Below are 23,586 nucleotides of genomic sequence, written 5' to 3' on the forward strand. Positions count from 1 at the left end.
ATTATTGGATTCCAAGTTAAAAAATCAATATTATATATGAGATTATAGTTGGTTGGTTTAGAGAATCTTTTGCTTTGGAGCTTCATAACGATCTGGGACTTGGAGATCGCCAATGCAACAAATACCGGTGAATAAAATAGCAAGTAAAATCATGACAACGAGGTAGGTTTCGAGGACTGGACCGGTAAAGTAGTTAAAGTAGTCGTCACCACCACCAGTCTTGCCACCAGAGGATGATGAAGAGGATGAGGCGGAGGAGTTGCTGCCCGAGGACGAGTTGGCATTGACAACTGGGTCAAAGGCTCTTGAGCCAAATGAAGAGACAACTTCGTTTTCTTGGTCGAGGTTAAAAGACAATGGAGTGATGTTTTCAGCGGTAAAGAAGGTTACAGTGTCCTTTGATTCAACAATCTTTGATACTTGTTTGATATGTTCGTCTAAATAGATTTAAAATAGAATTAGATTAGTTGAATGAATGCTATGATATGTGGGATGAATGCATTGATTGACATACTGTGTTGAGCATATGATTCAGTCTTTGGTAAAACAACGACTAAAATGTCGGCGACTTGATTCGAGAAAATAGAGGATGGTAATGACTTTTTGATGTTGGTTAATTCAATGTGTGAGGCACCGGCAATCTTGAAAGATGATGCAGATTCAGAGGCAACATAGATTTGACCTTGGAAATCAGATGCCAAAGAGTTGAGGATCGATGAAACAAAGTTACCAGAGGTGGTGGCGTATGGGATAAAGACTGATGAACCAGCACTTTCCATGTTGCTCTTGATGGCTGACAAATCTCCTCCATCAGAGTTTTGCTTGTATGATCCTAAAATGGTTGATAATTCATCAGTACGTAACTAAAATAAGATAATAAGATAGATAATAGATAAGATATATATTGGTTAATAAAAAGGTGTCAAATATGGTAATGATACTATGATTCTATTCTATTGATTGGGAATGGTAGAGTAAATAGATTGAATATAATCTTTGTTATATTCTATTCTATTCTATTCAATATAAGTGATCTTTTTCCAACCAATAGTAATAGTATATATATATATAACTCATCATTATTCGCAACAAGTTAAATATATATATATATATCAATCAATGTAATAGTATTTGTATTTGATATGTTTTGATGACCTACAGTATCTTCAACAAAGATGGTAATCAATTCTGGCATATGCTTTTTGATGAGTGGTGTTGATTGACCCTTGATCATAGAGTTTAACATTGACTCGAATTGACTAGCTTCGAATGTATTTATGACTTCATTTTGTAAGAATATTCTAATAGGTAATAAAGATAGAGGAATAGAGTTGTTAGATTCCGGACGCGTTCATTATTCTAATTATAATTTGTTGTTGAGGGATATAGTTATATCTTTCGGTTTTCATCCTGCTCTCTACACTCTATCGTTTTTAACTCTTTCTTTCTTTCTTTCTTTCTTATGTATTCTCTCCTCTTTCATTCATTCATTGTTACCTACTTTTCATTAGACCAACCGATGATTGGAATATTGAGTGAAGCAGCAAAAGCTACGCTGCAGCAGATGGCAGATAAAATGATTAATGATAATGCAAACTTCATTCTTCTTTTTAGAGTCTCTCTATCTATCTTCTATCTTTTTATATATTATATCGTCGACTGTCTCTGTCTGTCTCTCTTTTCTCTCTCTCTTAATAAGATAGGTAGGTAGGTTACTATCTTTCACGCGCAAAAAAAAGGGTATAAAAATAAAAGAAATTTTTTTGGTGATATGTTAATTTTTTTTGTTTTTTCATTTTTCAAGGGGATTTTGCAATCGAAGCTTCAACCAGGGGATGCCTAGATACGAGACGCGTCTCACTGTTTAACCAGTTGAAACGAATGATGAAAATAAACAACCCCCTGTAGAGATGATCAATTAATTTAATTTAACTCTATTTTTTTGAAATCAGGATTAAAGATATCTTTCTTTATTCCAGTTATATTTATAATATTTTATTCCCAAGAGGGAGAGGATAGGATGGGTGTATGTCTAGATAATTATTTAAATATTATTATTATTATTATTATCCCATATGAGAGAAATGGATTGGTTGATTGTTTAATAATGATTAATTTAATAATATTATTATTTGTTTGGTTGTTTGGTTGTTTGGTTGTTTGGTTGTTTGGCGGGGGATAATCGGTTGGGTTTGGTTTATACATGATTGATTATTATTATAGTTTTGATTATTTGTTGTTTGTTATATTTGTTTGTTTGTTTGTTTGTTTGTTGTGTTTGAGAGTTAAAAGAAAATTGAATGATATGGTTTCTTTGCAGTTAATTTAGTTGAACATACAGGACATACTTTACGTCTAGTCAAAGCCGCTTGAATACAATCGGTACAAAATACATGTCCACAAGTTGTAGATGACATCTTTTCCATCTTTTCAAAACAGATTGGACATGATATCTTTTTCTTTTTTTCTTTTGGTCCAGTTGTGGAAGTGGTAGATCCACCATTCGCTGCCGATTCCTTTGTTTTGTCACTCTCTTCCTCTTCATCATCATCATCCTCTTCATCATCACTCTTTTCATTGAGGATTGATTTATATTCTGAACTATTTACAAAGCTAAAAGGATTACTTGATTTTAAATTGGGTTGTTGTAATGGAACAAATGGAGTAAATGGTTTCTGTGCAACGGCCACAACCGACGGCCCATCCACACTCTGTGGAGCATAGTGATGGTAGTGGTGGTGGTTATGCACCCGAGTCACTGACGGTGACGCCGGTGTACGACCAGGAGAAGGTCGAACATTTGCCAAATGTATCACATCGTCTTGCGACGAATTATTATCATCTTCTGCCTTTCTCTTTATAATCATTCTAACTAAATCTCCAACTGCCGCATACGTTATCATCGGCCTTGAACCATTATTATTATTATTATTTGTAGTTGTAGTAGGTGGATGAAATACTACAGAGTCGTCTGTCAAATCTACAACACTAAAAATAAATAGAACAAAGTCAATATATATTATAATAATTGTTAGAGAATGTATACATACTCATTATTTCTCATTGGGATAGTTGAAGTAGTCGAAGAAATGATTGATAAATCATCGTCAATATCAACAGCACCTCCTGTAATCATAGTTGATGTTGTACTGGTCGTTGAAGTTGGTTGTTGAGGTTGAGATGAACTTTCATCTATATCAATTAATACAATTGGATTGTTGCTATTACTATTACTATTTGCAGGGAGAGGTATCCTGCTGTTTAATGCTCCAATGGATCTTAAATTTCTTTGTATTGTTACCCTTTCTTCATCTTCATCATCGTCGTCGTCGTCTTCGTCTTCCGTATTATCATCGTCTTCATCTATTCCTCGTTGTTGTTGAAAGAAGAACCCTGAATCAGAGTTGTCACTATCATCCTCATCATCGTATTCATCTTCACTACTCCACATATCTCTCTCTCTCTCTCTCTCTCTCTGTCCCGCTTTTTAATATATATATATATAGTATATTGAGTTTATGAATAAAGGTGACTTAGTGTTTGATGAATATGTATGTATGTATGTATGTATGTATATATATATAAAATAGAAAGGTATATATATAATATGTATAACTATATCTATATTATTCTAAATTATTATTTGTTGAATATATAGTTAAAGTTTTAGTATAAATAATAAATGAAATGAATAATAAATACAAAAATCAAATGAGGGTGGATAGACTTGAAAATTTCATAACTTTTTTCTAGGTTGCATTTTGTGTCGTCTATCTGTTTGCTTTATTTATTTGTTTGTTTGTTTGTTGTATCTGTAGAGTAGATAGATAGATGAATTTTTATAAACTACATGTCGATCAAGTATTGTCATCTGTCAAGTATGACAATCAATTCAAATACCAGTCTCTAGAGTATCAAGGTGTATGGATTCAAGGTATCATAAGTGATGTCAAAGGTAGTGGAAATGGAACAAACAGCAGCAACTCTATGTCTGTTGACGATGATGACATTGTAGATAACAAAAGTAATGTTTCTGGTACACTATCAACAGGATCATTGTCTAGTGATCTAACAATGTCAAACTTTCAATTGGATGATGGTACTGCCGATGGTGTCTTTATCCTCATTCCCGATGATATCATGAACCAAATTCCTTTTAATCTTTCAAATGGTCAATATGTTATAGTCTTGGGTAAATATATAAAAGATAAAAAGAAAAAGTATAGTCGTACTTGAGAGTAAACTAACAATTCAAATTATATATATATATATGTATGTATGTATAGGTTCATTGGAAGAAGAATCAGGTCAAGAAAAGTTTGTAGTTGCAAATAATATTATCAATCTATCACATAATACTCGGACAAGAAAGAAAATATGGGATCTTCAATTAAAACATATACATCAAACTGTTTATGGATTCACCACCAATGACACTGATAATAATAATAATAATGATAATCTAAAACAACAACAACAACAAAATGGAGATGACATTGATGAGATTAATTTCGATTACAATGATGATCCATTAAATGGTTCAAGTATAATGGTTGGTGGTAATGACATTGATAGTGACCAACAAGATGAAGAAGAAGATGTTGAATCAATTCAAGAACGTTATTTTAGTCAAAATAATGATGAAAAAGATAATGATCAAAAAGAACAAGAAGATGAACAACAAGATGAAGACGAAGAAGAGGAGGAGGAGGAGGAGGAAGTTACAGTATCAAAGAAAAGAGTTGATAAAACTAAAAAGAAAACTATTAATTTGGATGATGAAGAAGAAGAAGAAAAAGTTAACAAATCCGAATCAATAACAACACCATCAAAAGATGATAACCAAACAAGTTTTTCATTTACATTTGGAGATACTAGTGTCATTGAGAATAATGAACCAGAAGAACAAATGGAGGAAGAAGATATTTGGGAATAACAAAAAAATAGTATGTTGTTTAATATATATCAATCATCATCCAATATTGAATAATATATTTTTTTAATAGGAATAATTTAATTTAATTTAATTTAGTTTAATTTATTTTTGTTTAATTTGAAATTGGTTGAGCTACCAATTTTCTAATTTTAACATGATGAACTTGGTTTCCGTTTCCAGCAGCCAACTTTTCCTTTGCAGCCAACTTTTCTTTTGCCTTTTGGTTTATAGCTGATGGCATATTTGTATGTTCTTGTGTAATATTTTTAGCTTTTGAATATTGTCCCAACTATAAAGATAGAATAATAATATTTTTGTAAGTACCATAATTATAATTTATAAAATGATTGATTAATATATATTTATATTGATATAATTTACCTTTACCATCATATAGCCCATTGATGGTTTCAAAAGATTAAAATAGGCGAAATTTAATAATGGAATATTTTCAATAATACTTTCATTATCAATCAATTCTTCAAACTATAAAAAGAAAAAAAGAAAAAGAGATTAATATTTAGAAATATATATATATATGGTCTATATTCTTATCTTACCCGAATAATTTTATCTTCATGATTTTTAACAATAGTAAGAATAAAACGGAGTTTGACAGTTCTCCAAGGGAAAATATTAAATACAACGGAAAGATTGGTATCGATGGAAATGGTACGTTGGGAATTATTGGCCATATACTTGTCGACGGTAAGAGAACGGGCATAAACTGGAATTGCCTTGAATACATTGACAATCTCTTCTTTGCCAACCACTCCAAATCCTGGACCTGTAAACTCTGCATTTTCATCAAAGTTTTCTCTAATCCATTCCAATGATGGATTTACATTATATAAACTTAAAATATCATGATGATCCATTTTCTTTCTTTTTAAACTTTTTAAAACTATAAAAGTATAATTATAAATAATTAATAATTAATATTTGAACTATTTTGAAAATTCATATTCTATAAATAGGTATCAAAAAACTATGCGATTGGTTTGTTGGTTTGTTGGGTTGGTTGTCAATGACCATTGAACTTGGTTGACATTGCGCTATTAGATTAAGATTGACCAACAAACACAAAATAATAATATTATTTATAGTTGTGTTGTTGATGGTCAAAATCTAAAAGATTAAAAAAGCACACTGTCCTTTTAGATATTATTAATTATTATTATTATTTTACACAAAATAATTTACCTTTTAGTAAGTATGACTATTGACAATATTGTAGTTGTGAAAAATATAAAGATATTTATGAAATCTTCTGTTGAAGAAAAGATAAGAGACTTTTGTCAATTCAATTGTCTGTTGGGTTTGGTTGGTGAGGGAATATATAATCTGGTTATCTTGATTAACATTAACCATTCCCCACCACCACCACCAACAACAAAACAACCACACTATCATATATATCGCATGTACAAGCAATGAATTTATTAGTTTTTTTTATTTGTTTGATAAGGTCATACATGAATGACATCACACATATGCATGGTATTAACAAATTTTAAAAGAGTTTGCAATGTAAAAATACAACAATAGCAACAACCAGGTGTATTTATATTTATCTCACACTCCTTTTTCCTACCACACCCACTCTACCAAATTTAATATCTCTCGATTCTACAATGACCAAGAATTGGGTGGTGAGTTGGAATCAATTAAAAAAAAAAACAAATAATAATTATAATTATTTATTTCCACCCTTTAACATATTTTATCATTTTAATATAGATATAATGATTCCTTTCTTCTTGTTTTTTAAAAACAATTGGAATTCTATTTTTAAATTTTTTTGAATATATTTATTTATTTCCAAAATTGATGAATTTTATAATAATAAATGGAGGAGATCGTCCCTCCAATTTTAAGTAATGCATACAATACAATCGATTGATCTTCTCACACTTTTGTATTTTATACAATCTTTTGGCATTTATGATGATGATGATGATGATGATTGATAGTTCATCATCTCATCTTTTTTCCCCCTCTATATCAAAATTAAGGGGGGTGGTATTCAATTCGAAATGGAGGGTATAAATGTGTGGTTTATGATGATGAAGAAGATGACGATTGATTGCTGTTTGCATGGGTATATATCAATTGAATTGTGTGTGAGTGTGAGATTTGGTTGATGATGGTGATGGGGTATGTATTAATATAATTAGAAAGAAAATAAATATCGGTATTGCCAGCCCATACCGCCCTCCCTATTTTCATACAAGATATACCAACCACCAACCACTATATATTTAATAATCACTATTTGATGATGATCATCCTCTCCTCCAACCAATTTGGTAAAGTTAAGCACTAGAGTAGAGTTGTTCAACAACCATTTTCTAGCTATCAAACAGTTGTAACAGGTAGGTATAGTTCACTCTACGAATGGTTGTAATAGAAACCATCACCCACCTCTTCCCTTTTCACAATAATAACAATATTAACAATAACAATAATAACAATTAACATTATCAAACCAAAATAGATTTGTTGACTTGTTTATTCAATCATATAAATATTATTGTTTTAAAACATCATATAAATAATATTAATTAATTGATTAATTATTTCAACAGCCAGTAATAACAATAACAATAACAACAACAACAACAACAAATTTAATTCTTCTGTCTTTTGGTTCCAATAATATTAAGAAAAATAAAAAGAGAAGAGATAGTTTATAAAATTTAAATTTAATAATAAAAAAAAACTGATGATGAGTGAAGATGACTTATTCATCAATGATGATGATTCACCTGTTTTGGTAAGAGATTTAAAGATTAAATGTCTAAAAAGACTGATGAATTTAAAAAATATTTTACTTAATTTTTTATTTTTTAATTTTTCTAGGGAGATTCAACAAACAGACCACAACCATCAGTTGTAGAGAATACACATTTTATTTTATTGCCAGGTGAGATACTATTACTATCTTCACCAAATGTAGTTTTATTATGTGTTGGTAGTAATGAAGATCATCGTATTGGTACATTGTACCAAACAAACTTTCAATTATTCTTTGTTGAAGATTCTAAAAAGGTAACTATTCACATTATTAAACACTTTAACCAATGATCATTTGTACTAATCTTTCTTTTCTGATTTCTTAAAGGAAATATCAATGTCATTACCAAATGGATTAGTAATGGAGATTAAGAAATTAAAAGGTCAAGTTACTGTAAAGTATAAAGATCCAAATGCTGCTGCTTCTGCAGCTGATAAACTTCAATCAAATGATGGTGCTACTACTAGTACTAGTAATACTATTCTTTCTTCTTCTACTTCTACTTCTACTTCTACCTCTACTACAACAACAAATAATCAAATTGAAACAATACCAAAATCAACATCAAATTCAATATCATTATCAGATGTAAATGGAATATCTGAAAAGGCATTGATTTTGGAGATTAGATCAAAAGATTTTAATATCATTCGAATTTGTTTACCAACCAATGAAAAGGGTCTGGAAGCATACAATATCCTTTGTAGAATGTCATTTATTGATAATCCTTGTTCCTTTTTTGCTCAAAGTTTTTCACCATTTAAACCAACTTTACCAATTAATGGTTGGACTATATATGATCCAATTGAAGAGTATGGAAAATAGAAAAAAAAGAATATTTATAACATTTAATCTAATCTATATTTTCTATCTTTTTTTATTTTTTAGATATATAAGACAAGGATTATTAAATTCAGATGGACAACCAGGAGAATGGAGATTAACAAAGATTAATAGTAAATATGAATTATGTTCAACCTATCCTCAACATGTGGTGATTCCATTTTCCATTTCAGATTATATCATTCAAAAATCTGCAGAATTTAGAGGTAAATCTAGATTCCCAGTTTGTACTTGGAGACACAAGTATACTCGTGCATCACTTTCAAGATCAAGTCAACCTATTAGTTTGTCTGGAAAGAATACAAGATGTGAAGAAGATGAATTATTAATTCAAGGTATTAGAAAATCTACACCTCTTTCTAATGTTTCAACCAATCCAGTACAAACAACACCTACTACTCCAACTTCTACATCTACAACACAACCAATTTCAGGATCAACATCTACATCTTCTTCATCATTGAATCCAAATTCCTCCTCTCAAGGAGTACCACTTGTTATTTTTGATGTAAGACCAAAATCTACAGTTGCATCAACATTTAAAAATAGTGCAGTTGAAGATATGAACAACTATTCAAATTGTATTTTGGATTATGGTGGATTACCAAATATCCATGAATTACGAGAATCTTCAAACAAACTATTCAAAACTATTCGTAATTGGGATGATAAAAAGAGTTGGCACGATGTAAATACTAGTTCATGGTTGAATCAAGTTGGAAAATTATTATCTGCCTCTAAAAAAATATTGACCTATCTTCATAATGATGGTAGTTCAGTTTTAATTCATTGTACTGATGGTTGGGATAGAACTTGTCAATTAATGAGGTAAAAAAATAGAAATCAAAACAAATAGATAATAATGAATCAATATTAATTTTTTATTTTAATTTTATAGTCTTGTACAATTATTGGCAGATCCATATTATAGAACAATAAAAGGATTTATAGTATTAATTTGTAAAGAATGGTTATCATTTGGTCATAAATTTATGACACGTACAGGATCACTGTCATCATTGTCTGCCAAACAAACATCACCAGTATTTTTACAATTTATAGATTGTGTTTGGCAATTACTTAGACAATTCCCTACTAGTTTTGAATTTACTGATCAATTTTTACATTTATTACTTCATCATGTAAATTCAAATTTATTTGGTACTTTTTTATATGATTCAGATAGAGGTAAAAAAAAAAAAAAGAAAAAAAAAGAAAAAAGAAAAAAAAAGAAAAAAGAAAAAAAAAGACTAATCTTTTTTTATTTTCCTCTTTAGATCGAACAATTCAAAAGATTCAACAAGAAACTATATCATTATGGTCATTTTTATTAAATTGTGTAAAGGAAGGAAATATGTTTTTAAATAATCTTTATGTTTCAACAACTGAAGAGATTGTTCAACAAAATACTAGTTTATTAATGAATGAAGAAACAAATTTGGAAATGGATGGTGAAGTCAATACTACTACTACAACAACAACAACTCCAACAACCATACCATTTATTGTTAGAAAAGGATATGATAGTGCAAATGTATTATTTCCAAATATTCTTGGTGTTCAATTGTGGACCGATTATTATCTAAAATGGAGAATCCCACAAAAACTAACAAGAAAACCATATGCTCTTATCGATAGAGCTCTAGGTATCCATGGATTCAATGGTGACTTGTTACACATTTCCAAAAAGAAAAAACAATCTCGTCGTCTATCAAAATATCATTCATCATCGGTCTCTGCTGCTACTTCATCCGCCTCTGCAGCCAAAAGTCTCTCTTCTGATAATTTATTACGTTCTCAATCAACACTATCTGAAAAGAGAAAAAAGAAAAAGAAAAGAGAAAATCAAACCGATGGTGGTTCAAATATTGATATTAATCATTCAACTCCAAGATTAACTATTATTCAACCTATAGTTGAAACAAATCCAACTATTACAACAACAGATGTAAATGAAGAATTAACAATTGTTGATCTTGATAATAATAATAATAACGTTAATAACGGTAATATTGAAATATTAGAAGAATCAACATTATTATCATCAATGATTAAACCAATAGTATTGGAAGAACAAAGAGTTGGTCAATTAAGAAGACATAGTACATCCAATTCTTCTCCTATATTTGCGGCTGTTGTATTCAAGGAAAGTGATTCTCCAAATCTAAAAGCTATTGAACAACAAAAAAATGTTCAGGTACCTCCACCAGAACAATTGGAACCATCAATTGAACAAGTTCAAGATCCATTATTAGTACAACAAGAAAGTAATAATACTTCTACTACTACAACTACTACAACTACAACAGTTTCAAATGAAAAACAAAGAAGAAAAGAAAAAAAAGCACGCAAGGAAAGAGAAAGACAAGAAAGAAGAGAGAGAAAGGAAAGAAAGAGATTGGAAAAGAAAGAAAAGGAAGTGGAAAAGGAGAAAAAGGCACCTATTATTACTGTGGTATTGTCAAACAATAAGAAATCAAAACCAATCAATGGAGCATCGACCATGCCAATCAGAGGTAGCAAGAGTAGAATTTCAATCTTTTCCATTTCCTCATCTCCTCCTCCTCCACTCCAACAAGGAGCTCAACCACTCTCACCAACCATGCTTTCTCCCATCCAATCCCCTTCTACAGATGCAATGGCAAACAATGACTCGGCTGCTGCTCCAGCAGTTCAACACCAACCCATTTCAGAACCACCTCCTAAAAATTCATTCTCTAGAATGTTTAAAACTTTGGCTATTAGAGGTCAAAAATCTTCTTCTTAAGAAAATAAATAATAAAATTTTAAATCAATCAATTAATTAAATAATATAATAATCATAATAATAAATATGAGGGTATTTAAATTCCTGTTTGGGATGGAGTGAGGGTCAAAAAAAAAAAAAAAACATGAAAAATGACAAAAACTCGGTTTTGATTGTATGGTTTTGTCCAAAATCAATGAAACCTTGACCAAACGATAGATAAAAGAGAGTAGAATACGTAGAGTCCAAAAATTTTGTAATGAGAATGGACCATTTTTACAAAATCCCAATTCTCACGCACCTACAAACGAGCAACAGCTCTCATCATTCATTATTATTACATTTTATATAACACTATACAATCTATAAGACTAACCATAGTTTATATAAGGTAACTAAATAATAAAGATTATTACATTTTATATAATACTATACAATCTATAAGACTAACCATAGTTTATAAAAGATCTTGATTATTACTATCTATATCGTAGGGCCCTCGACAAGATAGAGCATAGTTTAGTAAAATTTTCTGCTCCCCCAAGAAACAAAAAAGTACTCCCTTGCCGGGAATCGAACCCGGGGTGTCAGTGTGAAAGACTAAAGTGTTACCGACTACACCACAAAGGAATTGAGTTGTTGTGTTGCCAGAGGGCCTTTGGGCCTATTTATAGGCCTTGTTTGGCACCCAATCTTTGTTGTCCAACCGCTAGAGATACCCTCTTCCGATTCTTTGCTAGGATCATGAAGCGCACTCCAGCAGACAATAGGCCGTTTTATTAAATTTATTTTTAGAACAAGCAACAATCCAAAACAATCCAACATTCTTGTTATTTCAAACAAAAAGATATATGATCAACGTCCATATAACATGTATCATAGACATGGACAAACCCCCCAGAACAAATTAACTTTAATTCTTCTTGAGATAAATAATCTTTCAAGTTTTAATAATTGTTTTTTTTTTGTGCCACACTTCATTTTATTGAGTTGAATTTTCATCATTCTTATTATTCCCTCTCTCTCTCTCTCTCTCTTTGAAACAAAATGAATGGAAGTAGAAGAAATCAACTATGTACCCAATGGATTTATAGAATTAGTTGTCACTTTAGAAAAAGCAGATGAGAAACAAAACAACAAACAAGCAAAACATCAATTCAAAGAATATTCTTTATTGGTAGCACAGTTGGTAGAGCGATAGAAGAGTAATAGAATCAGAAAAAGACAACGGTGAATAGATTCGGATATGTAGGGAAAGAGATATTATGAGTATTTATCGTAAGCACAGTATAACAATAAGAGTGTTTTAGGATCTTAAATAGCCAATTCGAGACAGAGTATAAGACCAGATTTATTATATGATGATAGTATCATGGTTACTCTTTTTGATGATAAAGTAAACCTATCCAACTGTATAAACATGAAATAATGCAAAAACAAAGATGGTTAATTGACTGATAAATTGACTGATAAATTTACCTATACTTTTTTTTAAGAAATCAATACAATTGCTTTATGTACTATTTATCAAAGAAGGACAACCGTTTATTATTAAATATTATTCAAATCATTGTCTCATAGGTTTGTTATAATTATATTGTTTTTGTAGCCACCCATTAAACTACAAACCTCAATATCTTAAAGTTTGAATGTAGTACTGTTAGTAAATGCTCGATATCCCCATCTTTGTAAAAGGGAAACCAATCATAATGGATAGGATTGACAGAGATTAAAATATCACTCATATTACAAAAATGTAATCGGTTCCTTCTCGAACAATGTTTGTTCCCTTCTACTTGGCCAGTGATAATGAATAAACAACTCAATAATAATAAATAATGGATATTGTATATTATCCAAGAATAGATAACCAGAGTAATATTCAAATCTTTGAATAAAAATAGTGCCTGATCAAAACATTCGTTAAATCCATCGGATGATAAGAATGCGCATATTTGTTCGGAGGGTCTGACACCGATCATTTTATTTTATCTTCACAATGGGTGACCTCATCTTTCAAAGAGATATTTTTTTTATAAAAAATTTGACCAGGCAATATCCCCCTAAGAATGATATCATAGAAGACCTGGTGTTTTGATATTGATTCTAAACCCAACCCGCATGCTATTTAAGATGCTCATATTCAATCGTTTTATTTATATTTAGATTATACAAAAATATAAAACTAATATAAATATATATATATAAAAATGTTTATTTCAAGAATTGCTATTTTACTCTCTGTTGCATTTGCAATGATGATTGGTGTACAAGCCCAAAACTGTTTAAAGAGTAATGGTTACACTGCAGGCTTCACAGTAACATCATTCAACACTTATTACCCAGCTGGTGGTGCAATTGAACCACTTTCTTTCTTTGAAGGTATGTTTAACAAACATTAATATAATACTTACTTTTTTATACTAATTTATTTTTATTATTATCAGTTGGTGATACATCTGTTGATTATGATGGACTAAGAATGCGTGTAAACTATGAGTTTACAATGGCTGGACAACCAGTCGCCAATGGTAGTCTCTGGGGATTCGGTACCATCAACAAGATGTACATTCTTTCACAAGGAGTCTGTACCATTGCCCCACTCTCATTCCCAATCCAAACATTGTTAAATGGGTCTGTCGTTGGAATGACCAAGCTTGGTCAACTCGATGTCCAAGTATGGAAGATTGCAGCTGGTGGACTTCCAACCAACCAAGAACTCTTCTACGATAATGTCAATTGTGCTGGAGTTTCGAGTTTGATTTCCAACGCCGATCCATCAACTCCAGGTTACAGCACCATGTTATTCTTTGATTTTGTTGACCAATACACTGAATCCTACTTTGACCTCCCATCACAATGCACTCAACCAGATCAAATTGCTACATTCACCAATGGGTACCAAGAAAAAGAAACATTCCCACATATTCCAAAGTCTCTACACCATTTACTTCGTAGTGGTAACTAAATAATTATAATATTACATTATAATTATCAACTCCTTCCTCATTTCTACACACACATGTTAAACTATAATACAAACTTGATAAGTTATAAAAGGTTTAATAGTTATTTTAAATAAATAAATAAATAAAATCTAATCACAGATTAATAATTATTTATTTTAGTTTAGTTTAGACTTTAAAAACTTCGATATCTTCAACTATGAATGTAGTGCTGCTGGTAAATGTTTGACTACCCAATCCAGTGGTATCAGTGTAGCTACGTGGGAAGCCAATAGTATTGGTTGGCGTTGTAGGGTTGCCAGAGACTACTATATCACTAACTCCAAATATGGGTCCTGCGTGAGCTGATCCTCGAACATATTGGTATACTCCAAATCCCATCTGTCTTCCTAAATATCTTGTAGGAGCCAATCCTTGCTTGTTGACGATTGTGAAAATAAAACATGATGAGTCTCCATAATAGCTTCCATTTAAATTCCAATCCTGACTATTGTAACCACCAAATACATTACCATCATGTGCTTTGATCAATGTAATGGTCTTACCTTTTCCATTACAACATCTGTGGAAAGCTGGCGAATCAAATCCATCTCTTGAACCCTAATGAATCAAATTATTTTATATTAATATTAATAGTATTTATCTTCACTTTTTGGATCCGCATACCTTGTACAATAAAGTATAGTTTTGTTTTGATCCAATCCAATCATTGATCAATTCAAAATGTGACAGTTCAATCAATGTAGATGGTGAGGGTGGCAGAGGTAAATCGATTTTATAGAATTTCATTTCTCTTTCAACCTCTGATTTGACCTCCTTTGGAATGACATTAATATCACCATCACGAAGATAATTTAAAATGTACTTGAAATTTGATCCATCTCTAAAAAAAAAGAATAAATAATAAAAATAATAAAATAGAATGATTTAAATAATCTATATTTACAATCAATCTTTCTTTTAAATACTATACAAACATACCTATCAATAAAGAATGTATTTGTGGTATCAGTCATTGGTTTAATATCAGCTTCACCAGACAACATTACATCAAAATAAGTTCCTTTGATACGTGTTAGAGTTGCTTTGGTCGTTTGGAATTTCTTTCCTCCAATATTGAGTGTGATTGGATCTGAAATCATGGTAGCATCAATAATCTTTTTAATTTCATTGATTTTTGTTCTTGTTGCCTCTAAATTACCAATCTCCTCATTTAATTGATTTTGTTCATCTTTGAAATATCCTTCTAAATCCTTTAATAAGGATACAATCTGTTTTGCTGTTGTTTGTGTTTTATCTAACATTTTACTTTATCTCTATCTATCTCTAGTCAGTGAGTAAATATTAATATTATGAAAAATTTGAAAAAGAATAATTTTGAGTTCAAACAACCATCACACTCTCTCTCTCTCCAACCCCCACATTTAATCTCTCAGATTAGTAATAATTAATTTTGTTATAATATTATACATTTTGGTTATTTTATTTATTAATATGGGTGGCTACAAAAACTTCAATCTCTTCAACTTTGAATGTAGTAGTGCTGGTAAATGCTCGGTATCCCAATCCAGTTGTATCTGAATAGTTACGAGGGAAGCCAATCATATTGCTTAGTGTTGTAGGGTTGCCAGATATAATAATATCATTAGTTCCAAATATTGGCCCTGCTTGTGCTGATCCTTGAATATTTTGGAATCCAAAGTGAGCTGGAAACTTTGTAGAAGCCAAACCTTCTTGTTTGTTGATTATTGTGAATAGAAAACATGATCCGTCACCATAATATTGTCCATTGGAATTCCAAGACTGACTATTGTAACCACCAAATATATTGCCATCACCTGATTTAATCAATGTAATGGTTTTACCCTTTCCATCACACTTTTGATGGAAATTTGATGCTTCAAATCCATCTCTTGAACCCTTAATTGTGAATGAAATCATATTAGAATAATAGTGTTTAGTTATCAATATTATTATGCTCTCTTGATTAATTGTTTCATACCTTGTATAATAAAGCAAAACTATGTTTAATTCCAATCCAATTATTGATCAGTTCAAAATGTGATTCTTCAATCAAAGTAGATGGTGAAGGTGGTATAGGTGGCAGAGGTAAATCGATTTTATAGAATTTCATTTCTCTTTCAACCTCTGATTTGACCTCCTTTGGAATGACATTGATATCACCATCACGAAGATAATTTAATATGTATTTGAAATTTGATCCATCTCTAAATAAGAAAGAATATGAATAAAATGATCGTTTAATATTAATGATGATCATTAAAACGACTATACAACAAACATACCTATCAATAAAGAATGTATTTGTGGTATCGGCTATTGGTTTGATATTAACTTCACCAGACAACATTACATCAAAGTAGGTTCCTTTGATACGTGTTAGAGTTGCTTTGGAGGTTTGAAATTTCTTTCCTCCAATGTTTAGTGTGATTGGATCTGCAATCATTGTATCATCTATAATCTTTTTAATTTCATTGACCTTGGTTCTTCTTACTTCTAAACCATCAATCTCTTCTTTTAATTGATTTTGTTCATCATTGAAATATCCTTCTAAATCCTTTAATAAGGATACAATCTGTTTTGCTGTTGTTTGTGTTTTATCTAACATTTTACTCTATCTATCTATCTATCTGTCTATTAAAGTATTGTTAGCTCTCTCTCTGGTCACAATGAAATGAATAAATTTGTTGATGGAAAAATCTCAGATCCAAAAAAAAATGGGTATATTAGTATTTATTAATAATTATTATAATTATTATTATTAATATTTATTTGTTTGTAATCATATATATAAAAGTAAAAAAAAAATCAAGTTTTGATACATGTTTATTATCAGTTTTGGTATCAATGTACAAATAAATTGGCAGCATAAACTTCAATATCTACAACTTTGAATGGAGTAGAGCTGGTAAATGTTCGATTACCCAATCTAGTGGTATCTGAATAGCTATAAGGGAAACTAATAATATTGGATAGGGTGGTAGGGGCGCCGGAGATGATAATGTCACCGTCCCCAAATATGGGACCCTGTGCTGCTCGAGTATGATTGGCTACTCTTGGAAACTTTTTCTTGTGGAGATAGGTAGCTGGATACTTTGTAGGCGTCAATCCTTGTTTGTTGATGATTGTGAAAAGGAAACCTGAGCCAACAAAGTTATTTTTTGAGTATGGATTTACAGACAGATCATTATCGTAACCACCAAATACATTACCATCATCTGATTTGATCAATGTAACGGTTGGACCCTTTCCATCACACTTTTGATGGAAATGTAATGGCTCAAATCCATCTATTGAACCCTTTGAGTTAACTCGGTATTAATAGTCAATAATAATAATAATAATAATATTTTTTGAATAATAAATAATATTTACCTTGTACAATAAAGTATAGTTTTGTTTTGATCCAATCCAATTATCGATCAATTCAAAATGAGATGATTCAATCAATGTTGATGACGAAGGTGGTAGAGGTAAATCAATATTATAGAATTTCATTTCTCTTTCAACCTCTAATTTGACCTCTTTTGGTATGACATTGATATCACCGTCACGAAGATAATTTAAAATGTATTTGAAATTTGATCCATCTCTAAATTTAAATAATGATGATAATCATTCATTAATTAAAAGATATAGATATAGAGGGATAACAATTATGTAACATACCTATCAATAAAGAATGTGTTTGGTTCACCTGTCATTGGTTTGATATTAACTTCACCAGACAACATTATATCAAAGTAGGTTCCTTTGATACGTGTTAGAGTTGCTTTGGAGGTTTGAAATTTCTTTCCTCCAATATTGAGTGTGATTGGATCTGTAATCATAGACACATCAAAGACCTTTTTAATTTCATTGATCTTAGATCTTGCTTCTTCTAAATCACCAATCTCTTCTTTTAATTGATTTTGTTCATCATTGAAATATCCTTCTAAATCTTTTAATAAAGATACAATCTGTCTTGTTGTTGTTTGTGTTTTATCTAACATTTCAACTATCTATCTATTTATCTATCTATCTATCTATCACTATAGTCAATGAATAAATAATAGGTACTACCTCTAGATGATTAAGAAGTACAACAAAAATGAATGAATCAACAAACAACCTCTGCTTCTCCAATCCCAATAATTAAAGTGGCAAAAATAAATCTTAGGTATTGAAAACAATTAATTAATTGACGACTATTTATTTATTTTACAGTTTAGTTTGTAGTGACTTCAAAAACCTCTATATCTTCAACTATGAATGTATCATCGCCCGTAAATGTACGACTACCCAATCCAGTGGTATCTGTGTAGGTAGAAGGGAAACTAATACTATTGTCTTGAAGGGTAGGGTTGTTTGCGATTATAATATCACTAATTCCAAATATGGGTCCAAAAGTTGATGATCCCTGGACATAGTGGTACGGTCCATACCTATCATCATGGTTGCTAGGGAGGTCGATAGCTGGATACTTTGTAGGTTTCAATCCTTGTTTGTTGATGATTGTGAAAAGGAAACATTTAGGGTCACCACAAGTTTGTCCATTTGAATCCCAATCTTGACTATTGTAACCACCAAATACATTACCATCACTAGATTTAATCAGTGTAATAGATTTACCCTTTTCATCACAATGTTTATGGAAACTTGTTGCATCAAGTCCATCTCTTGAACCCTTGTACAATAAAGTATAATTTTGTTTTGATCCAATCCAATTATCGACCAATTCAAAATGTGATAGTTCAATCAATGTTGATGGTGAAGATGGTGGTATATGTAAATCTATTTTATAGAACTTCATTTCTCTTTCAACCTCTGATTTGACCTCCTCACATTTTGGAATGACATTAATATCACCATCACGAAGATAATTTAAAATGTATTTGAAATTTGATCCATCTCTAAAAATTAATAATAATGATAATCATTCATTAATTAAAAGATATAGAGGTATAACAATTATATAACATACCTATCAATAAAGAATGTATTTGGGGCACCAGTCATTGGTTTAATATTAGCTTCACCAGACAACATTATATCAAAGTAAGTTCCTTTGATACGTGTTAGAGTTGCTTTGGAGGTTTGAAATATTGTTCCTCCAATATTGAGTGTGATTGGATCTGTAATCATAGAGACATCTATAATCTTTTTAATATCATTGATTTTAGATCTTGTTACTTCAAAACCATCAATCTCTTCTTTTAATTGATTTTGCTCATCAATATAACAACCCTCCAATTCTTTAATTAAAGATAATATCTGTCTTGTTATTGTTTGTGTTTTATCTAACATTTTTATCAACTATGTACTGTAACTTGTTGTACAATGAAACTAGATAAACATAAAAGTAATTGAAGATCAAAGAGATATTTGTTTTTTTGTTTTAAAAAGGAATCTATTTTATTTTATTTTATTTTATAGACCAGGCGATGATATTATTAGCAAAAAAAATGGTATGTTGCATTGTATGTTATTAATTATTATTATTATTTATTACTATTATTATTATTATTATTATTATTATTATTCGAGTTTTTAGAATGGAGATTGTTTCTTGGTCGCTTGGAAGCTATGGATTCTTGCCTCTACTTCTGGACGGAAATGACGAAGTAAACCTTGGATTGGCCAAGCAGCTAAAATTAAATAAAAAAAAACAATAAATTATAAATATTTATCTCTTTTTCAAAAAGTCTATGTATACTATTATTATTATTTTATATGTTACATACCAGCATCACCAAGAGCACAAATAGTATGACCTTCAACTTGACGAGTAATTTCTTCCAACATATCAATTTCATCGAGTTTGGCATCACCAGTGACGAGTCTTTCCATGACATCCCACATCCAACCAGTACCTTCACGACATGGAGTGCATTGTCCACAACTCTCATGCTTATAGAACTTTGATAAACGTGCAATAGCACCAACAATATCTGTTGATTTGTCCATAACTGTAACAGCTGCTGTTCCAAGACCTGATCTAACTCTTCTCAAATCATCAAAGTCCATTCTAAAAAATAAATAATAATTAATATTTGTTTGTCTTTTTTTATCTTTTTCTTTTGTCTTTTTGTTTTTCTTTGTCTTACAAAACTTCATTACAAATATCCTTTGGAAGGACAGGGACAGAAGAACCACCTGGAATGATACCAAGTAAATTATCCCAACCACCAATGACACCACCGCAATGCTTATCGATTAATTCACGAAGTGGAATACTCATCTCCTCTTCAACTGTGCAAGGATTATTAACATGACCAGAAATACAGAATAATTTAGTACCAGAATTCTTTGGTCTACCAAAACCAGCAAACCATGCTCCTCCACTAAAACAAATTAAAATAATAATATAAATTGATTAATACAATACTCTGTTTGTTTTTGTTTGTTTTTGATTTAATTTTACCGTCTAAGAATAGTTGGAGCAACAGCAACAGTTTCAACATTGGTAACAGTGGTAGGACAACCATAGAGACCAGCCATAGCTGGGAAGGGTGGTTTAAGACGTGGCTTTCCTTGCTTGCCTTCTAAACTTTCAATGAGGGCAGTTTCTTCACCACAAATGTAGGCACCGGCACCACGGTGAACGTAGCAATCAAACTTGTAACCGGTTCCACAGGCATTCTCACCGAGATAGCCAGCCTTGTAAGCCTCTGCGATGGCCTGTTCCATGACCTTGGCTTCGAGATGGAATTCACCTCTAATATAAATGTAAGCTGCGCATGCACGCATGGCAAAACCAGCAACCAAACAACCTTCGATCAACTTGTGTGGGTCGTGACGCATAATCTCTCTGTCCTTGCAAGTGCCTGGTTCACCCTCATCGGCATTGATCACCAAATATTGTGGACGTCCAGTCGATTGCTTTGGCATAAACGACCATTTCAAACCTGATGGGAAACCTGCTCCTCCTCTACCTCTTAATCCAGATGCCATCATCTCTTTAATAATCCAATCTTTTCCTTTACCAATAAGATCTTTTGTTCTATACCAATCTCCCTAAATAATAGTAATAGTAAAAAGTAAAAGTAAAAGTAGATACATATATATGTTAGATTGTGTGTTTAACGTGTACAACATGTGATATATAATATATCGTATTCTTTCTTTCTTTCTTTCATACTCTTGCAATAGCACCTTTCAAGTAAACATCATGTTCACCATAGAGATTAGTAAAGATACGATCTTTATCTTTGAGACCACCGTATGAACGAACGGTAGCATCTGAAACTTGTTGTTGAACGGTCGAGTAGTTGGCTACACCAATCAATGAACTGATGCCACTGACCGTTGATTGTTTTGGTACTAATTTACAAAGTTGATTGACTAACATAGTTCTTCTCTATCTCTATATGATGCTCTATATCTAATCTAATCTATGAAAAGAAACAGATGATGATGAAGCAAACAATGAACAGAGTACTCTTAATTCAGTCGAGAACTATCTATGAAAAATGTTGGTAGAAAGTGAATGATCACAGCTCACTCAACAAAAAAAAAAAAAATGAAAAAAAAAAGGTGGGGGTCTATACGTTCAAAGTACCGCCATGTCTGTTTTCATTCTACCAGAATACTATAATCCCCTTTTTCATTAATAACCTTATTTATATCTTCAAGAAGATTATGAATATTGTTATTGTTTGTTTTTATTATTTATTATTTCCTTTCTTTTTCAAAAAAATAAACATATGTATTATTATCCCTTGTCCTGGGTGATGGTTGGTCTCTCTCTCTCTCCCATGATCCCCCATCATTCTATCCTTCCTTCTTTTCATTCTAAACTATTATCTTTTGAGTGAGGGATGGTTAAATGTGACGAATGTTTACTACTTTAACTTTCGTGTTTGTGTTTTAAAAAAATATCAAAAAAGAGGGTGGTGGAAGCCTAAAGGTGGCTTTCGTAGATGATTGGTAGCCAACCACCGATCAACGTTGGTGGCGTTGTTTGTGGTTGGCACGAAAAAAGGATTTTTTGACGTTTTTTCTTTTTTTTTTTTTTTGGTCTCCGAATCGAAGAATATAAAATATCATCCACTCTCATTTCATAATCTCATCATTATTTATTTTATTACTTTTAGTTTAAAAGACAGATACACAATTATATCATCATGTACATGAAATCAATCATTGTTTTCCTTTTCGCCGCTTTTGCTCTTGCAACTGCCGCCAATTGTAAGTAACAACAATCACAAAAAACAAAAAAGAGAATCACAACACACAAATTATTGTTATTGTTTTGTGATATATGTGATATATGATATTATTTCGATCGATTGTATTTAGATAGGGATATTTATTCTAATATTAATTAATTATCCTCTTTTATTTTTATTTTTATTAGCATACACCAACTTTGCAGGAACATTTGAAGTTGCATCACTTCCAACTGACGCACAAGCATCAGCTCAAGCTTTGAGTGGAGGAGCTACTGCCACTTTTGAAGATGATGGATCATCTTATACAATCTCTTACAAGATCTCTTTCAACACTACCACTGCCGACTTTACCGCTGCCAATATTACTGGCATCTCTGTATTCAATCCATCTGCCCCAGGTACCGTTCCATCCGGTGTAACTGGCACTGCCATCCCACTCGCCATGAACGGTACTGGTATCACAGTCAACGGTCTTAACTTCCAAGCTGTCGGTAGTTTCGTTGTTGGTAACCCAACCTACTCTGTCGTCAAGCAACAAGTCCAAAAAGTTGCCAACGCCGACTCTACTGCTCAATTCTTTGTTGTCGTCTACTATGGTGGTAATGCTACCTCTGATCCAGTCCCAGCCTCCCGTTCCCAACTCAAATGGGAAAACAATGATGCTCCAGCTGGTTCCGACTCTGGTGACTCTTCCAAGGTTGCCATCTCTTTCGGTCTTGTATTATTATCATCAGTCTTTGCTTTATTATTCTAAATCAACAAATCAATAAATCAAACAAACAAAACAAATATCTATAAATATCCACCTTTTTTTTTATATTTAATATATAAATATATCCCCTTAATTTTATTCGATGCATTGCATTGGATATGGATATCCCAAAGTTTAAATTAAAAATTAATTAATGTTCCCAAAGAAGACAAACATGGTATATTTTTTTTAAAAGAGAGTGTTGGGAATTTTGAAGTCTGACCTTCTTTTTTTTTTTTTTTTTTGTATCTCTCTCACTCAATCATTTTGTAGAAGCAAAGAGAGATGGATGTATAATATTAATATTTTTTATTCAATGTTGGATAAAAAAGGAAGGTAGTGACGTTTGAGATCACAAACAAAAAAAAACGTA

General features: G+C 31.3%; 12 protein-coding genes and 1 non-coding gene across 13 annotated transcripts; 4 read left to right on the forward strand and 9 right to left on the reverse strand.

The window, feature by feature from the left end:
- Positions 1 to 57: 57 nt before the first annotated feature.
- DFA_06987 (uncharacterized protein) lies at positions 58 to 1,602 on the reverse strand (the record flags this gene model as incomplete). The annotated part of the gene is made up of 4 exons (XM_004366810.1): positions 58 to 437; positions 515 to 863; positions 1,160 to 1,301; positions 1,502 to 1,602. The coding sequence occupies 4 exons, from the start codon at positions 1,600 to 1,602 to the stop codon at positions 58 to 60; spliced, it is 972 nt and encodes a 323-aa protein (XP_004366867.1).
- A 683-nt stretch (positions 1,603 to 2,285) lies between these two features.
- Positions 2,286 to 3,451, reverse strand: mip1-2 (MEK1 interacting protein 1; the record flags this gene model as incomplete). Its single annotated transcript, XM_004366811.1, has 2 exons — positions 2,286 to 2,988; positions 3,051 to 3,451. The coding sequence occupies 2 exons, from the start codon at positions 3,449 to 3,451 to the stop codon at positions 2,286 to 2,288; spliced, it is 1,104 nt and encodes a 367-aa protein (XP_004366868.1).
- Positions 3,452 to 3,831: 380 nt separating this feature from the next.
- On the forward strand, positions 3,832 to 4,936 carry DFA_06989 (uncharacterized protein; the record flags this gene model as incomplete). The annotated part of the gene is made up of 2 exons (XM_004366812.1): positions 3,832 to 4,192; positions 4,287 to 4,936. The coding sequence occupies 2 exons, from the start codon at positions 3,832 to 3,834 to the stop codon at positions 4,934 to 4,936; spliced, it is 1,011 nt and encodes a 336-aa protein (XP_004366869.1).
- A 112-nt stretch (positions 4,937 to 5,048) lies between these two features.
- sigF (uncharacterized protein) lies at positions 5,049 to 6,878 on the reverse strand (the record flags this gene model as incomplete). Its single annotated transcript, XM_004366813.1, has 4 exons — positions 5,049 to 5,225; positions 5,318 to 5,422; positions 5,497 to 5,840; positions 6,866 to 6,878. 4 exons carry the CDS (start codon positions 6,876 to 6,878, stop codon positions 5,049 to 5,051), a joined length of 639 nt encoding a protein of 212 aa, XP_004366870.1.
- Positions 6,879 to 7,664: 786 nt separating this feature from the next.
- Positions 7,665 to 11,343, forward strand: DFA_06991 (myotubularin-related protein; the record flags this gene model as incomplete). Its single annotated transcript, XM_004366814.1, has 6 exons — positions 7,665 to 7,712; positions 7,799 to 7,987; positions 8,061 to 8,545; positions 8,622 to 9,404; positions 9,475 to 9,764; positions 9,854 to 11,343. 6 exons carry the CDS (start codon positions 7,665 to 7,667, stop codon positions 11,341 to 11,343), a joined length of 3,285 nt encoding a protein of 1,094 aa, XP_004366871.1.
- A 537-nt stretch (positions 11,344 to 11,880) lies between these two features.
- Positions 11,881 to 11,952, reverse strand: DFA_06992. The gene has a single exon. It is a non-coding gene; the product is annotated as a tRNA-Glu (tRNA).
- Positions 11,953 to 13,532: 1,580 nt separating this feature from the next.
- Positions 13,533 to 14,290, forward strand: DFA_06993 (uncharacterized protein; the record flags this gene model as incomplete). Its single annotated transcript, XM_004366815.1, has 2 exons — positions 13,533 to 13,704; positions 13,770 to 14,290. The coding sequence occupies 2 exons, from the start codon at positions 13,533 to 13,535 to the stop codon at positions 14,288 to 14,290; spliced, it is 693 nt and encodes a 230-aa protein (XP_004366872.1).
- Positions 14,291 to 14,456: 166 nt separating this feature from the next.
- DFA_06994 (uncharacterized protein) lies at positions 14,457 to 15,592 on the reverse strand (the record flags this gene model as incomplete). Its single annotated transcript, XM_004366816.1, has 3 exons — positions 14,457 to 14,888; positions 14,955 to 15,171; positions 15,270 to 15,592. 3 exons carry the CDS (start codon positions 15,590 to 15,592, stop codon positions 14,457 to 14,459), a joined length of 972 nt encoding a protein of 323 aa, XP_004366873.1.
- A 178-nt stretch (positions 15,593 to 15,770) lies between these two features.
- DFA_06995 (uncharacterized protein) lies at positions 15,771 to 16,917 on the reverse strand (the record flags this gene model as incomplete). Its single annotated transcript, XM_004366817.1, has 3 exons — positions 15,771 to 16,208; positions 16,291 to 16,516; positions 16,595 to 16,917. 3 exons carry the CDS (start codon positions 16,915 to 16,917, stop codon positions 15,771 to 15,773), a joined length of 987 nt encoding a protein of 328 aa, XP_004366874.1.
- Positions 16,918 to 17,153: 236 nt separating this feature from the next.
- On the reverse strand, positions 17,154 to 18,301 carry DFA_06996 (uncharacterized protein; the record flags this gene model as incomplete). Its single annotated transcript, XM_004366818.1, has 4 exons — positions 17,154 to 17,268; positions 17,374 to 17,567; positions 17,685 to 17,901; positions 17,979 to 18,301. 4 exons carry the CDS (start codon positions 18,299 to 18,301, stop codon positions 17,154 to 17,156), a joined length of 849 nt encoding a protein of 282 aa, XP_004366875.1.
- Positions 18,302 to 18,516: 215 nt separating this feature from the next.
- Positions 18,517 to 19,595, reverse strand: DFA_06997 (uncharacterized protein; the record flags this gene model as incomplete). Its single annotated transcript, XM_004366819.1, has 3 exons — positions 18,517 to 18,625; positions 18,734 to 19,201; positions 19,273 to 19,595. The coding sequence occupies 3 exons, from the start codon at positions 19,593 to 19,595 to the stop codon at positions 18,517 to 18,519; spliced, it is 900 nt and encodes a 299-aa protein (XP_004366876.1).
- A 243-nt stretch (positions 19,596 to 19,838) lies between these two features.
- On the reverse strand, positions 19,839 to 21,639 carry ndufv1 (ubiquinone oxidoreductase; the record flags this gene model as incomplete). Its single annotated transcript, XM_004366820.1, has 5 exons — positions 19,839 to 19,936; positions 20,033 to 20,316; positions 20,396 to 20,632; positions 20,713 to 21,305; positions 21,430 to 21,639. The coding sequence occupies 5 exons, from the start codon at positions 21,637 to 21,639 to the stop codon at positions 19,839 to 19,841; spliced, it is 1,422 nt and encodes a 473-aa protein (XP_004366877.1).
- Positions 21,640 to 22,210: 571 nt separating this feature from the next.
- Positions 22,211 to 23,216, forward strand: DFA_06999 (uncharacterized protein; the record flags this gene model as incomplete). Its single annotated transcript, XM_004366821.1, has 3 exons — positions 22,211 to 22,249; positions 22,385 to 22,478; positions 22,648 to 23,216. 3 exons carry the CDS (start codon positions 22,211 to 22,213, stop codon positions 23,214 to 23,216), a joined length of 702 nt encoding a protein of 233 aa, XP_004366878.1.
- Positions 23,217 to 23,586: the final 370 nt, after the last annotated feature.

Source organism: Cavenderia fasciculata (genome assembly GCF_000203815.1).
Source record: "Cavenderia fasciculata unplaced genomic scaffold Scf_ET2XIPL01CNAVH-3, whole genome shotgun sequence".
In the NCBI taxonomy this organism is placed as follows: Eukaryota; Evosea; class Eumycetozoa; order Acytosteliales; family Cavenderiaceae; genus Cavenderia; species Cavenderia fasciculata.